The following is a 16,523-nucleotide window of genomic DNA, read 5'->3' as shown; positions in this document are numbered from 1 at the left end:
CAAGATAAAGCTACTGTCAACAGAGACGAATGGAACGCCGAGAGAGAAGGTTAAGTTTTGTTCTCGTTAAATTGAAAGAGTAAGAAAGAACGGTAGGTAGAGAAAGACAGTTGTATATACATCGGTAGTAAGGAAGGAGATGAAGGACTGAGAACGATAGAAACTATACGTGAAATGACAAAGGATATCGTGAGAGCGAGAAAGAGAAAGATAAAGGAAGGGGAGAATAGGAAACGAAGAGAAGGATAGACGAAAGAACAAGCGGACGGACTGGCAGACGGACTTGTCCGACTCGCGACTCGCGATCTCGTGGCTGCGTTTCAGCTGCTGTCCCGTGTGCCGCTGTTCACCAGGCACATTCGAGCACCAGAGGCGCGCGACGTAGCAGTAGATATTTGGTTCGGTGTAGAGAAAGAGGGAAAAAGACGTACATATATATACATATATTAATATATATATACTATACATATACGTATACACATACACACACACATATATACATACATACATATATATAGGAAAAGAGGGAAAGAGAAGTAAAAAGAAAAGAAAGAGAGAGATCGAAAAAGAGTAAGAACGAAGCGGGCGCCGTTACGATAAAAGAAGTTTTTCGGAGAGCGTATTCGGGAGCGTTCAATGGTCGAAGCAGCTATGCGCCACGCCGTCGTAGGGCTGTTAGCTAGCTAGTTCTGACTACGGGAGGTCTCGGGCCGCAGTTACGACCTCGAGAACGAGCGGGTTCGTCTTGCAAAGATGACCATAATAGTCTTTTTGATCGACACGTCGGCCTCCATGAATCAGAGGGCATATTTGGGCGGGCGACCCACGCTTTTGGATGTAGCCAAGAGCGCCGTGGAGACTTTCGTGAAGGTACGCTAGTCAGACAGCTTTCCCGGCCGGGAGATTCAATTGTGATTGCTGTGCCCAATCATTAGTTCGTGTGCCATTGTCAAAAAGAGCAACGTGTAATAACGGACTCCCTGCCTTTTACCTTCCTGCAACTCGTAATTTTTAATCATTTAATCCTTTTTTCTTTTTTTTTTCTGTAGGTAAGACAAAGATCACCAGAGAGTCGTGGAGATCGTTACATGCTCCTGACCTTCGAAGATCCGCCCCAGAATATCAAGGTATGTTTTTCTTCGTATTACACTTGCTTTTACATTCGTATCTTTCACACTTTTTATCCTTTTCCCTTTTTCTTCTTCCTAAGATCATTGCATCTCTTTCTTACACGCACACATACGCTAGCTAGCTACCATGTATAGTATCTCAAGCATAAAACTTTCAATTATATCTTTTCTGTCAAATATCTTTTCTGTTTTTCCTTTCAAATGCATTCATGATTTGTTGTCTTATATGACCAATCGATGCATTCATGCAGAATTGCCATGTTATTGGCCCCTTCGATTGTTGAATAATTGATAGTCAGCAAGAAGGCAGCAAAGTGCAGCGTGCACTTGCCGTATCTTCTGTCCTCCGTTACGGAAGAGCAGCATTGTGGGTAGTAATACGCGAGTGGGGGCCTGCCCACGAGGGTTTCTTTCTTTATGGTTACGTGCGCGCCAAATTTACGAAATTGATATACACGATTTCGTTGATAAGACAAACTCACATGTGCTTTTCTTTTTAAATGTTAAAATCTATGCTTTGTTAATCCCTCTCCAACAAAAATTTTCTTTTAATTTTATAACAAAATTTTGATTTCATTCCATCCTACTCAATTTTGTATTTATGAAATTTATTTATAAGTTGAAGTAGAGGTCTTTTTTTTCAGAATTGAACATGATGATCAATTAAGAATGGCCCAAGGTTGAAAGTTGTTATAAGGATTAAGGTACTGTCACCAGTTTGGTAATGGTAGAGAAGTAAAATAAGTTTTCCGTATGACAGTGTATCCTGAGACAATAAAGAATTATCATGCATTGGATAGAAGTTATATATAATATTGTTAATACAATGATGAATTTAAAAAATCACCAATGTGATTGACAATAAACGTTGTGAATTTTTTGTGGCTATTCTTTATTGTCTGCATATTTAATGTTACATGGAGGTTCTCATTATTGCAGAATAATTTTCTTCTCCTCCATTGTTGCTAAACTTTAGTGACAGAACTCCAAACCTTGTAATAAGTTACAATTTTGCATCTTTCTTGAATCATTAGCTTTATCATTATTTTGTTTTAGAAATAAATTTAAAACTAAAGATCAAGATTCTTCCAATATGGAAGACATTTCAATAAGAACATATATGATTTTTTATATTATTATATTACATTGAAGAAAAAATTGTTTTCTCTTGGTTTCGATATGTAACTAAATAAATACTCTTTTCTTCTAGGCTGGATGGAAGGAAAATTTAGCAACTTTTATGAACGAGCTTAAAAATTTACAATGCGTTGGGCTAACAACACTAGGTGCTGCTTTGAAACATGCTTTAGATGTTTTGAACATAAATCGTATGCAAACTGGCATAGATACATATGGACAGGGAAGATGTCCCTTTTATTTGGAACCATCAGTAATTGTTGTGATTACAGATGGAGGAAAATATACGACTAATAGTGGAGTTAATCAAGAGGTAAATTTCTTAATTGTATTTAAAAAGTAGAAATACCATCTTTTCCTTTTTTATGGAAAAAATAATTGAAAAACAAAAAATGATTATTACAGTTAACACTACCAATGCACTCTCCTATACCTGGATCTGAACTAACCAAGGAGCCATTTAGATGGGACCAAAGATTATTTTCTTTGGTACTTCGTTTATCTGGAACTCCAGCTGTCGAGAGGGATACAGGTTTAGTGGCAAGTGATTCATCTCCTATAGATGCTATGTGTGAAGTTACTGGAGGTAAGGAAAAGAAAAATATTTTCATAAGATAATTTATTCTATTGTTGCTCATAAAAATACTGATATAAAAAATCTATTACTCATTGTAGGTCGTTCATATTGTATAACATCTTTTAGAATGATGATGCAATGTATAGACTCTTTGGTACAAAAGGTTCAGTCTGGTGTGGTAATAAATTTTGAAAAGATTGGACCAGATCCTCCACCTTTAAATAACGAAACACAACATGTAGACGATGATGAAAATGAGGATGAAAATAATACAACGAATGGAACACGGACGTATCTTCCTAATCCAACAGTACCAGGAAATACAGCGTGGCATTCTTGTAGAAGACTGATTTATGTCCCAAGATCTGCTCAGAAAGGTTTCGCGGTTGGATTCTGGCCGATACCTGAAAGTTTCTGGCCTGATTTGAGTGCTAGTTCTTTGCCGGCTAGATCCGCACATCCGAATGTAAAATTTACTTGCACCAGTCAAGAGCCTATGGTGATAGAAAATCTTCCATTCGATAAATATGAATTAGAACCAAGTCCATTGACACAGTACATATTAGCCAGGAAACAACCGACAATTTGTTGGCAAGTTTTTGTGGCGAATTCTTACAAATCAAGTGAAGTGGGTCATCCATTTGGATATTTAAAAGCAAGCACTAATTTAACGTGCGTAAATTTGTTTGTCATGCCTTACAACTATCCAGTACTTTTGCCTTTGTTGGAAGAACTGTTTAAAGTGCATAGATTGAAACCAACGAATGAATGGCGAACACAATTTCAAAATTACATGAGAACAATGCCCACTTATTATGCAGCAGTATGTTTTTAATTGATTATCAGAATATTTAATTACTTTATTAGTACATTTGAATAACAGTGTAATTTTGTATTACAGTCCCTCAGGAGAGCTTTAACTAGAATGGGTGCACCTACACCATTAGCTCAAACATTAATACCTGATAATATGGATAATTCGTTATCCTATAGTGTCTTAAATTATTTAAAACGTTTAAAAAATCAAGCTAAAATTGAATTTGACAGACTATGTAATGAAGTTCTTTCCAAACAACTTGCTACTGCCAATATGACAAAAAATTTAGTGAATGGTAGTACAACAGTAACAGAAGGTGTGAGGGTTATTCCTAGAACTCCTTTAAAAAAAGATTTGGTAAATATTTGTTATTATCTACTATATAAAAATATTTGTGTTCTTACAGAATTAATGTTGTTTTTTAATCTAATCTTCAGGTGTCACATCCATTATTACAAGATAAATTTACCGGATTGAGGGATCAATTAAATGAATTCGGTGGTTTTGTAGTCGGATTAGTTAGAAATCAACAACGTGGTGCGCATAGTTATAGAAACGCATTCGACGTTCCACGAAAATCTTTGTTAGATCAAGTTGTTAGAATGCGAGCCAACTTCCTGCAACCTGGATTGCTGCATACAAAATTACTTGATGATGATTACGTTCACTCAATGCCCTTAGCACAAATGGGAAATTATCAAGAATATTTGAAACGTATGACTCCACCATTGAGAGAAATAGAAAGTGCCCCAGTTAGACAACATATGTTTGGTAATAGTTCAAAATACTTGATAAATAATCTAATTATTTTAATTTAAAAATATCAAGTTTACATTTATATTGAAAGAGTATCTAATTTCTTGTAATTAAATTCCAGGTAATCCATTCAAAATAGATAAAAGAATGATGGTCGACGAAGCGGATATTGATATGGTTGGTGCAACATCTTCAACTTCCAAGGGCGGTCTTAAACGTAGCTTGCCTGCATCGGATGGAGGAGGGTCGCTTGCTTCGAAGCCACCGCCAAATAAACGAAAACCGGGTCCAATTCCTAAAGATGTAGTTGTACGGAGACCGTCGTATACGCCTACAAATACTTCACCGAGTTCACCAGTACCATGGGTTGACGATACGAAAAATCAAGTGACCCCAACTGCCGACTCGAATCAAGTTTCATCAAATATAACAAATTCTACACCTAGTGTATCAAATGCGCCGTGTATTAATTCGCCGGAGAAATTAGTAAATGGCCTTGCAGAAATGCCAACAATACCAATTTTCGAACCAATTCCAGTGGAACATACTAACAATCACATGGATGCTCCACCAACTTTAACACCGGTAGTTAATAATGTTGATACACCTAAGAGCGAAGTGAAAAGCGAGAAAACGGAAAATGTTAAGAATGAGTGTAACAATCTACCTCTTAATGATTGTGTTGAAAATAGTGTGAAAGTTGAAAATTCGGTTGATGAACGATTGTCTAATCATGTCGAAGAAAAACGTGAGTCCAAAGTAGAAAAAGACAAAGTTTTGACGAAAAAAGAATTGGAAGATATTAGAAGACATAATTTGTCCGTTCGTGAACTTGTATATAAGGAAGTGCGAAGAAGAGGTACAAGTAAGTTGAAATGGATATGTATTTTTATTATCTTTTTATGTATATCTATAGTCTATGAAGAAGAGAATCTACAAAATAATTTATACCAATAATTATAATCTTGTTTCAGATTATGAAACACTATTTTCACATTTACACCAAATTCAAGGAACACTAGATATACGACTTGCATTTTTGCGAGATATTGTGAAAGAATCATTACGATTTAAAAGACGTAATTTGGCATCATTACTAGAAGATCATTTGAAAAATCTACAAGAAGATAACTGGACTGTAAACCATAAGGTGAATCACAATGGTGCCACAAAAATAAGTTAAGAATTTATTGCATAATCGGGGCATTATTTCGATAACAAAAAAGTACGAATTCAGTGAATGAGATGCAGAAAGTATAAGAGGGATATAAAATACCCCAATAAAAGCAAGTCGTACATCTATAAAGCGATAAGCGTACTAGCGTTTAAGGATGTATGTTGCCAAGGCGCGAGAAGTGATAATAATTGTTAAATTTAATGAAACAAAATAGCATTCTGTACGTCAACCAAGGAGATATGATTTCAGTACTCCTCTTGTTCTTTATTTTGTTACTGTACAGTTGGTAGAAATATGTTTTGTTCTGTATGAAAGATCAGAAAATCTGCGTTGCGACAATAAAATCTTTTTAGCAACAATTTAATAACTTTATAAACATTATTTAACATTCTGGATATAAATTTATTATACAATTTGCAATAATTTTTTAGTTTTTGGATTTGATATTAGAGTAAAATTACTGTATGCTATTCCTATTATATCTTTCTTCTTATCTAAAAAAAAAAGAAAAAAAGAAAAAAAAGAAAGAAGGAAAGAAAATTCATATAAATTTTAAGTCTCGAATGCAGGCATTTGGGATACTCCACATTTTGGGTAATAATTAACAATTGTAATTTAATGTTTAAATTCTTCTGTTTTTCAAATAAATTGATGTAAATATAACGCCCTGAAAAAGTACAACAGTATTAGAGTAGTACAATTTTACCAACTGTACGACCAAAATTAATAATAAACTAAAGAAAAAATAACTATATGTTTTCTTTGACTAAGTTTTCTTTATATATTTTTTTTCTAAGATTTTAGCGCGTACTATATTGTGATCTAATGTATAAATGCAGGTTCAAGGTCATTAACATATAATATGGTTTGTAAATTTAGTTGTGTATATTATTAATAGTATGAAAGTACATTTGGGTCTGATTTTTATAAACTGGAAAGATGCTTAATACGCAACATTAGAAATTTAACACATATCTTCTGTTTAAAAAGAGGTTGTAAAAATTTAAATTTTGTAAGTAAAAGGTGCATATTATTTTATCATGTAATTTGCTAAATTAAAATACTTTGAAAATAGAACTTGTTTGATCATAACGAATCTTTCTTTTCTGATTTTTCTAACTTTCTCAAAAATGGAATTTATTAAAACATTTTCAATGAAGGGTTGACAGTGCCTAATGCTATTGAAAATTAGTGTAAAAACGATTGTATTTATTTTTAATCCACTTCAGCGATTTTGTTTCAAATGTATGTCTTATTAAAAAATAACAAACTATTGAACTGACTGAAAAAATAAAATTCTTAATAAGAAAAGCCAGGTATATTTAAAATAAATTTTATTGTTATTACTTTAATCGTTATTTCACATTGAGTAGAAGTGGGTTGAAAGAAGGTATACAGTAATAACAATGATTTATATAAATAATTAATAATGTCAAAGTCACTTGTTGCTATCTATAAGGAGTAATAGTGATTTGACCAAATATTAAGTGGATTGTCCTGGATTAAATGATCAGGCAGATTATCTTACCTATTAATCAATTAATTAAATCATGAGCATTATATGTGTACTAGAACTAAAGGAATTTCATCTGCACTGCATTCATTGTCATTATTCACGTAAAAATAGGAGAAAGTTTTATGGGGCATACTAATAAATTACAACATATCATCTGTATCATTAAACAAATTTAAATATAAAGGGGCTTATTCTTCGATTTTCTCTGAATGCATTTTGATATAAAGATTATAATTATAGACATATATATTGCCCTTTTATATTTAAGCAATATTTTTTAAGTAAGATAATCAATCTGAACTTTTTTACAGGGACACTATATCCTGCTCTTTGTAAATTTAGTAGTGAAATTGTATATCAAATAGTATTTATTAATTGAAACCGTTAAATGTTTAATAAATTATTTTATAATAATGGAGCTTAGCTGAGTCTTGAAGACAATGATGCTAGACGCTTATTGGCTCCAAAGAGAAATTAATAAGAAAGTTGAATGAATATAACACAAAGTGCGATTCTATAATGAATTAATAGATGATAAGAAAAACTATGATGGGATAAGTAATACAACTACAAAATTTTTGTTATAGAAATTGTAATTTTTTAATATATTAATGTTTATTCAAGCAGATTAATTGAAGATGGTTATAAAAAATGTCATAAATGTAGGAAAATACTTTGTACTATTTTGATTAAGATAATGCATCTTATAAGTTTATAAAAAAAGTGTTCGTTTGTAATTTTTTTCATGAAAGTGAATTTTATAATTCAAATATGTAAAAATCATTTTAAAAAATGAAAAATTATAAATTTGATACTTTTGCACATTAAAAAATACTAAATTATATACTTTGAAGGAAAAGACTAGAAAAATATTAGTGTTTACAATTTTTTATGCCCTACAGTCCATTAAATTAAGATGATGATTTTATTAGCTAAATATCTTCAATTTACTTCTAAGTTCAATTCAAATTGTAATTTATTATATCCATATTATATATGTGTTCTTATTGTCTCCTTTAAAATACATTCAGTTGGTTATCCTTGTATCTAATGTATTAGTATGTGCGTTATTGTACATATACCACTGTAAATAAGCATATATTAACGGTTACTATCAAAAAACTTATATTGAAATGATTGTTCCATTTTTACGTTTATATTTAAAAAGAGAAATATAGCAAATAAGCTTAAAAAATAAATTAAAAGATAATTAAAACATTTTATATGGTGTGTTATTTTCATCTAATATTTCAAATTAATTACGAAAATTATTCATTTGCACATAAAATTTATAATCAAGTATTTGAATAATAAAAAGACGATTAGTATACACTAGAATATACATACATATATGAAATATAGGTTATGTTTATCATACTTCGCACTAATATTATTTCAAGTTTGGTTTAAAATTTGTTCTAATATAAATACAGAATGTAAATAAAAGTTATATAATAATAATAGTAGAAAATCTGAAAATTTATGCACGATGATAATACCGATGATATTTGTATCAAGTCAATGTGTCTTGTACGTAAACAATTACTGGTCAAATAATCTATATAAACAATCTTATTTTATAAATGGAACATTACATAACTTCTTTTAGTATTATTTAAGAATAAAAATTTATTGCGCAGCCATCGGGAGTTTATAGCAGCAGATAAATATACATTCACGTTAAACTATTTCATTTAATAAATAACATATTGATATTGAAATATTGTAACACAAAGTTGTGACAAAAAATTAATAAACATCTATTGTTGGCTTGATTTTATTTATAACAGAAAGTATATATAAAATTGTAATATTAATATTTATACATCAAACATCTATTTTCCATAAAATTAACTAATATATGAAACTTTATTAGCAAACCTTTGGTATTTCTTCTTGAAATTTTAATTAAGTATAAATGTACAAATATATGTACACGTGTTTATCAACAGCATTAATAAAATTTCAATCAATAATATCAAAGTAAATGTCGATTACATCCGTTACTTCAGTTTCAAAATTTGAATCTATAATACAACGTTACACACAATATATTTTATTGATATTAAAGAATATTAGTAACTAAATAGTATATTTAAACGAAATACTCTTGTAAATAATATGGAAAAATTATTATTAATAACTGGTGATTTAAAGAAATGAGAAGTATCGATAAGTATAATCGATATTAGAGACTTTTAAAAAAATCGGCAAGTAGGATGATTGGAAGGGATGAGAGACGGTGACCGAGAGGCTCACATCAAAATGGCCGCATTTTAGTCTACAGACGATTTTTCTTTACTGTTTGCCAATAGCCGCATAAAGGGCTTGGCAGTGTTCCCTTAAGTGGCAGATCTGTTTCGTCGGAAATTTCGCTGTTGAATAATCTGAAAATTTTCGTGAAATAGAATAAACTTTGGTAAGAAAATTCAACCGCATAATTCCGCTGCCAAATAGCCGGGCCAAGCCCATTGTCTATTGACTACTTCATTAGAACAGAAATTTCTTATTCGCGATTAACGCTGTTACGCCTATCAATTATAAACGAATCTTTCTAAATACAGCTCGTAATATGTGTAATATGATTTACATGTACAATTACTGTCAAATATCTATTACCTCTGAATTACTCATTGTTTTTAACATTACAATGTCATTTTCATGCAATATATTAGTTTACCTAAAATAATAAAATCAAAAGTATGCCGTTTATGTGTAATACTTACATTGATGAAGTAATATTTAAAATATTTAAATATTTTTATATTAGAATAGTTAATGCAGAAAAAATATCATTACAAATATGTCATCTCACAATAAAAGATGGTATCACCCTAAACTCTTTTGTTTTAAATGAATTTGGTACAATATTTTTTATTCAATATTTTTATTCATTTTAGGTTTTGCATAATTTTTGTACATGATGTTACGTCACCAACATCACACAATGCAAAACCAACTTCGAGATCATAACAGGTTTGTAATATAATATCATGATTACAAAATTCTTTGTAGCTCATACAGGAGTATGATGTATATTTAAATATTTTTATTTCATAATGATAAAATATGAAGTGATCACTAAACACTAAATACTTAAATTTTTATATTTATTTTATTTGATGTTTTATTAGAATGGGTGGTCCGATGCGTCCTATGCAGCAGGCAAATATGGCCCCTTTACATCAGCCTCAGCATCCGTTACCGCATCGGAATCCACATCAACAAATACTGTCCATGCCCCCCCATCAACAACACATTCATCACATGCAACATCCTGGACCACCACATGGAAATCCAAGGCAACCAATGTTGATGGGCATGAATGCACATAATGCGAATGGTACATTGAATAAATTATAGCTTGTTTTTGTACATTAGTAAATTATTTTCAATACTAGAGGGGTAACTAACATGGGTTGGTCACTTCTTTTAGGCACCATGGTTAGCGTCAGTCTAAAGGATCAAGCAAATACTGTTTCTGTGACTCTACAAAATCCAAATGTACCACCACCACAGTATCCACCACCGCAAAATAATCAACGAAATCCCCCACCTCCGCAACACATTCAACAACCACAAAGCATAGAATCAAATAAACCAACTACAAATGAATCAAACAGTGGAGAGTCCAGAGATCAAAGTCCACCTACTCAAAATCACGTTAATGTGACTGATTCAGCTTTGGCAAACATGAAAGAAAAGACACCAATGTGCTTATTGAATGAGTTAGCACGTTTTAATAAAATTCAGCATCAATATAGGTTGACTAATGAACAAGGACCAGCGCACAAAAAACGATTTACGGTAACGCTAAAGTTGGGCGAAGAAGAATATGTTGCTGAAGGTCCTAGCATAAAAAAAGCTCAGCATAGTGCTGCTACTGAAGCATTAACGAAGACGTGGTATCAACGACCTCCGCCAAAACCTACAAAGACTATGAGAGTTGGACATCCGGGGAAATGTTTCGGCGGGCCTGGTAAATGCATATATATATTGATTACAAAAAATATATTTGAAAAATGTAAATATTATGAAGTTTTAAACTATTCTCTCCTTTATAGGAAATTTACCACCAACTGTTGAATTAAATGCTTTGGCTATGAAAAGAGGAGAAGCCACTGTCTATACCTTTAGACAAGCTCCACCAGCAGGATTACAACAATATGTTACAAACGGTTTAGGACACTTTCCTCGAATATTTAATCCACGTTTTCCTACATATAATCGTGGTTTCCATGCAGAACCTCAATTATATCTTGTATCTTTGAAGGTAAAAGAGTAATAAACACATCATTATAATTGTATTTCTGGATACAAAATTTTATTCAAAACATTAATTTATAGGTAGGAGAACGTGAATTCATTGGTAGAGGTCTGACAGGTCAAGCAGCACGACATGATGCGGCAAGTAAAGCTTTAGAACAATTGCGCCAATTGCCATTACCAGAAGAAATAGCAAATACTTGTAACAGTGGCGAAAACGGTACATTAGGTGAAGCTAAAGATCCGATTGCAGAATTGAAGAGCCCTGTATCGTTAGTTCACGAAAAAGCATTAAAACGTGGCTTACCTGTTAGTTTTGAAGTTGTGTCAGAAATTGGTAAGCCTCATATTCGGACATTTAGGACGAAATGTACTGTTGGAGATAAAGTCACGTTAGGAGAAGGACCTTCAAAGAAAGTAAGCTTTTGTATTTAAAATATAACATATTTTATATAGATTCTTTGTACTAAACTAAAAAGCATGTGATATATAATATATTTGCAATGTATAGGTATCGAAGAAACACGCAGCGGAGTTCATGTTAGAAGAACTCAATCGTCTACCTCCATTGCCTGAAACTATTCAAAATCGTTTAGTACGCGTGAAGCGCAAACCACCGGCAACAAAGAAGAAGTCGCGAAATCTTATAAAAGTTTATCAAGAACCACGTTCTGACTCTGACTCTGCAGAGGAAGTTAATCCAGTTTCGCGATTGGATCAAATACAACAAGCTAAACGAGAGAAGGAACCTGTCTATAATCTGATTGAAGAAAAAGGTGCTCCAAGGCGAAAAGAATTCGTTATGGAGGTTACTATGGGACAATATTCTGCTCAAGGAATCGGTCCTAATAAAAAGTTGGCTAAGAGAGCTGCGGCTGAAGCTCTTTTAACACAGTTAGGTTACACTAAGCCCCAACCACAACCGACGAAGCCATCGATTAAAACAGGAGAAAGTGAAAATGTTGAACAAAAACCTCGAAAAGTTACCTTCTTAGAAGATGAACAAATCAATGAAACTCAATCTCATCCACCAGTAGGAGGTAAGATAATGTACATATAATAACAATTTTTATAATATCCATTATGTACAAATTATGAATACTAAAAGTTAAAAATCACATTATTTGGTATACATAAGTATCCTGAAAAATTTTTACATTAATCAGGAACTATTGGACGTCAGTTAGTACCTGGACTTTTATTAGTAGACGGAGGTCAGGAATCTAAATTAGGCAGCGGACCTAGCGTACAAATTGTTGCTGAAGAACTACGAGGACAGCAGCAACAAAACCCACCCACTGTTTCTCCCAAAGATCAATTGAAATATCTGTCTCAATTATTTAATTTCAGCGTGGAATTTAATGATTTTCCAAAGGTATATATAGCTACCTTCGTCTATAATTTAAAATATATATTAGCAGATAATACATGTAGTTGTATATGATATGGAATAACAAATTAATAATTAATTTTGTTTTCAGGGAGCAGTAAACAAAGAATATCTATCACTTGTAACATTAAGTACAGATCCACCACAAGTTTGTCATGGCAATGGGCCAACAAGAACTGCGAGCCGTAATCAAGCAGCATTGAAAGCTCTATGTACTTTAAGTAAACTGGGTCTTGATAATGCATCCAACTCACAAACAAAAAAAGAAAAAGGTGCGTCTGGGGATGGAATCCATATTAGTATTCAAGTTAAAAACAATATAATGGATGGATCTATTGATAAGTAGTTATATAGTATTTAAGATTTACATATAAGCTTAATTTACATTGCCCTTTTAAGGCATTGCAAAGGAAAATTAATTTAAGGACATTTCAAAAAGTCATTGATGAGAACAATATATATCTGAAAACAAAACTTAAAAGACATGTGATTTCATTGTAGGTTTAGTATTAATAGTAAACATTAATATTAAACCTTAATGTTAAATCTTCTGAAATACTATGATAAAATTTTTCATAACGATTTGATTGAATTCTTTTTAATTTGTTAAATAGACAGGCGTAGGAGTCATTGTTCCCATTATTGTGTGTTTCTAATATTTTTTATTATATATCATGAATTTTTTATTCCTATTAGTATGTATGTTGTTTTTACGTTTATGTTGTTTTATATATTTTCCTTTAAAAAAATTATTTTTTATATAGTATTAATCATGTGTTCCATTTTTATTAATGTATTTACATATATTACAGTTGTTGAATGAACTAATCGGAGGGAGAATGAGTCTTCTCGATCTATCTCTCTGGGCCTTATTGCACGGTAACTTCGATATTGAATCACCGATGACTCTCGATCTTCATACATAACGCCATTGCTTCTTTAACTTAACGGATCGCGGATTTTGAAGATCAGTAGCTTTTTATGAAGGATAAATCTTTTGCAGTGCCTTAATCGCATCAAAAAATTGCTCAAGCACCAATAAATAATACAGTCTTCTTTCTTCTCCTTTTTCTTCTTTCTTTCACGGCAACTGATCGTTTGCAGCAGCCTTTCATGGATTTCTGCAACGATTATAAATATGGTACGAAGAATTTGTATCTATGATTGCGTAAATGAATATAATTTAAATTATATTTTTTACGCTTAAACATGTAATAACGTCTTGAAGTAAGAGGTGTTATTGGTGCTTGATCAAGATTGTGATCTTAACAGTGATTATTGATTCTATTATATTTATTATAACAATTTCATTGATAGGGTCACAATCAGTAAACATAAACTGTTTAAACATCGTAAATGAAATGGTCATTTTCCAGAGAGTCATGGTTTATGATCATAAAAGCATTGTAGAAACATTAAGCGAAAAATATTGAAATCTGAGATGAAATGCGGCCATCTCCTAATTTCTTTATTTAATCCTTGGCTTTCTCATTCTCGCGAATAAAATGTCTTTTATGTCTTATTACCTACTATGAATGCGTACAAATCAGTGAAACAATTTCATGATCTTCATTTAGATTCATTTACATAGATGTAAAGCAACTTTAATAGACTAGTCTTATTTCATATAAAAAACTTTCATTGTTTTGTTGAGCAAAACGAAATTCTTAATAATGATTAATTTTGAAATTATATATAACGATCAATGCAAAAGAAGCGCATTTTCCAAAATGAGATTCTGCAAGAAATTGAAAAGAATTATGTGTATTAAGTGTCTCCAACTGAGAAAACAGTTTTTTATGATCGTAATATTCACCAAATGCTTAAGGATGCTTTGTTAAATCAATTTAATTATAATGATTTACAAGATTGCACACAGGTAAATAATACAAAGATGATACAGGTTTGGCAATTGGTTGGGGACTCTTTAAACGTACTCGATTGTTCTCCGAGTTTCTGTTTTAGAATTTGTAAAATTGAAGAAAGGTAATGTGATATATTCATATTATTGCCCCAATTTGCTTTTCTATGGGGCCTAGAAGCATTCTGGGGTTATATTCGTGTTTTACAAGATATTGAGAAGTAAAGGACATTCAAATTTTCATACATCCGTTATCTAAAACGAAAATGGAAGATAATCTGGATGTATTGGAAATTATAGATAAGATGGTAATAATTCAAAATTTGTCTCGTTGAGTCATGGTTATTAATAAAATATGTTTGATTTAATCGTATTCAAGATTCCGATGAGACTATGCTAAAGGGACAACGTCGTCGAATTTTGTCTTATTGCCAGAAGTTTATAACGATACTAAATTGGTCATGATATAAAGAATATCCAATAATGAATGAAGATAATGTCGAGAAATAGAGTTCGTTCTATCTATATAAGAACAAAAGAAAATAATACTATTATATGATTCTCTTGTGAAGACTTATCTTATATTCATTATTCTCATCCCATTATTTTACAAATTTCTTAAATATTAATGAACCCTTAAACAAAAAAAAGAGAAAAAGAATATAAACAAATGATCGTAAAATTTCAGTAAAGCAATTGATTACTTTTCCACGATATGTAATACGCTCCGTATCATGGAGATGAGAGGAAAGAAGGGTTACTTATATCATTTATAATACTTTATTCTTTCAGATAACCATTCATAACGCGAAACCTTCCGAATAATTTATAGCTCACTCGAGGCCGAGTTAATGAATGTTCCTTTTTCTGAAATATCGCTTCATAGGTGAGCCTTCCTTCTTCACGTGGGATTCAGTGTTCCAAATAAAAGAAACAATGAAAAAGAGTCGTGATGAACTTCTTTCGCATAGTTTTTTCAGTAAAAAAAGTAAGAAAATGAAAGAAAAAGAGAAACATGAATCCTACGAAAATGTATCCCTGTTGCAGGACCTATTTTATCCGCGTAAACTGTAATACAATAGTTAGTCGTAATAATAAGTGAATAAAGTATTAATTACTAAGATGTATGAAGTGGAAGTATCTCGATGGAACACGACGATTAATGTGATTCCGAGAAAACGTGGATGCATTAGAATAAAAGGTGACGATCTATAGTCTGCTCAACGAGACAAGAGAGTAGACATAAACGTGGTGATTCCAGTTATAGCAATCACATTTTATTCGTGTCTACTTTCTCATCTCGTTGGGCAGACCATAAATACTTATTTTACAAGTAACTCTTTCCTTTTAAATCTGTAACTATCGGACAGTTGTATTATTGGCACGGAAATTTATATACCTGACTATTATTAAACTGTAAATTATTATGTCGTAAAACATACGTACTTCGTTTTGTGTTTCAACTTATTGATAAATAAATGCACAAAAATTTCAATTTAGTATTTTCAACAATTAAAGCGATTTTATGTTCGTATAATTGAAACATTAAGTTTATGTGAATTGTGTACCGATAGTTAAAGAAATAATTTCAATGAAAGTAGTTGACAATGCGAGTGAATTATCCAAAAATTTCTATTAAAAAAACGTTTAAACGACTCGTTAATTTAATCTGATAATGCTGTATATGTTTATGTTAAAAGAATGCTTTCCTAATGATGGAAAAAAAAGATCATACTATGCGATTTATTGTTTTTAATGTTGTGGTATAGAAAATGAAAGCTGCGCTTAAAATAAATCAGTTACTTTGTTTTTTCTTATTTATTCCTTAAGAGAATACAGTTATAAAATGTAATTTTCAGTAATATTGAGCAAAGAAAAAGCGTGATCGAACGGAAA

The 16,523-nt window shown here is 31.5% G+C and overlaps 2 protein-coding genes and 1 long non-coding RNA gene across 6 annotated transcripts; 2 read left to right on the top strand and 1 right to left on the bottom strand.

The window, feature by feature from the left end:
* Positions 1-82: 82 nt before the first annotated feature.
* LOC100650816 (integrator complex subunit 6) lies at positions 83-6,348 on the top strand. 3 transcript variants are annotated; one of them, XM_003398101.4, is made up of 10 exons: positions 83-427; positions 519-870; positions 1,050-1,127; positions 2,341-2,580; positions 2,673-2,853; positions 2,943-3,667; positions 3,746-4,018; positions 4,099-4,432; positions 4,539-5,282; positions 5,392-6,348. In XM_003398101.4, the coding sequence occupies exons 2-10, from the start codon at positions 754-756 to the stop codon at positions 5,598-5,600; spliced, it is 2,901 nt and encodes a 966-aa protein (XP_003398149.1). In that variant the 5' UTR covers positions 83-427; positions 519-753; the 3' UTR covers positions 5,601-6,348. The 3 variants fall into 3 exon arrangements, with proteins under 3 accessions (XP_003398149.1, XP_012167801.1, XP_020720794.1); XM_012312411.3 differs by lacking the exon at positions 83-427 and adding an exon at positions 1,775-1,834 and having other exon boundaries at positions 854-870; XM_020865135.2 differs by lacking the exons at positions 83-427; positions 519-870 and adding an exon at positions 887-965.
* Positions 6,349-8,068: 1,720 nt separating this feature from the next.
* On the bottom strand, positions 8,069-8,984 carry LOC125384652. Its single transcript, XR_007225542.1, has 2 exons — positions 8,458-8,984; positions 8,069-8,194 (listed from the first exon to the last, which is right to left on the bottom strand). It is a non-coding gene; the product is annotated as an uncharacterized LOC125384652 (long non-coding RNA).
* A 355-nt stretch (positions 8,985-9,339) lies between these two features.
* On the top strand, positions 9,340-16,422 carry LOC100652128 (double-stranded RNA-binding protein Staufen homolog 2). 2 transcript variants are annotated; one of them, XM_003398111.4, is made up of 10 exons: positions 9,340-9,529; positions 10,011-10,086; positions 10,245-10,453; positions 10,547-11,089; positions 11,175-11,383; positions 11,458-11,793; positions 11,888-12,416; positions 12,543-12,751; positions 12,858-13,038; positions 13,579-16,422. In XM_003398111.4, the coding sequence occupies exons 2-10, from the start codon at positions 10,031-10,033 to the stop codon at positions 13,587-13,589; spliced, it is 2,283 nt and encodes a 760-aa protein (XP_003398159.1). In that variant the 5' UTR covers positions 9,340-9,529; positions 10,011-10,030; the 3' UTR covers positions 13,590-16,422. The 2 variants fall into 2 exon arrangements, with proteins under 2 accessions (XP_003398159.1, XP_012167802.1); XM_012312412.3 differs by having other exon boundaries at positions 12,858-16,422.
* Positions 16,423-16,523: the final 101 nt, after the last annotated feature.

This window comes from Bombus terrestris, chromosome 10, assembly GCF_910591885.1.
Source record: "Bombus terrestris chromosome 10, iyBomTerr1.2, whole genome shotgun sequence".
NCBI lineage: Eukaryota > Metazoa > Arthropoda > Insecta > Hymenoptera > Apidae > Bombus > Bombus terrestris.
This window is presented reverse-complemented; position numbering and strand designations above follow the sequence as displayed.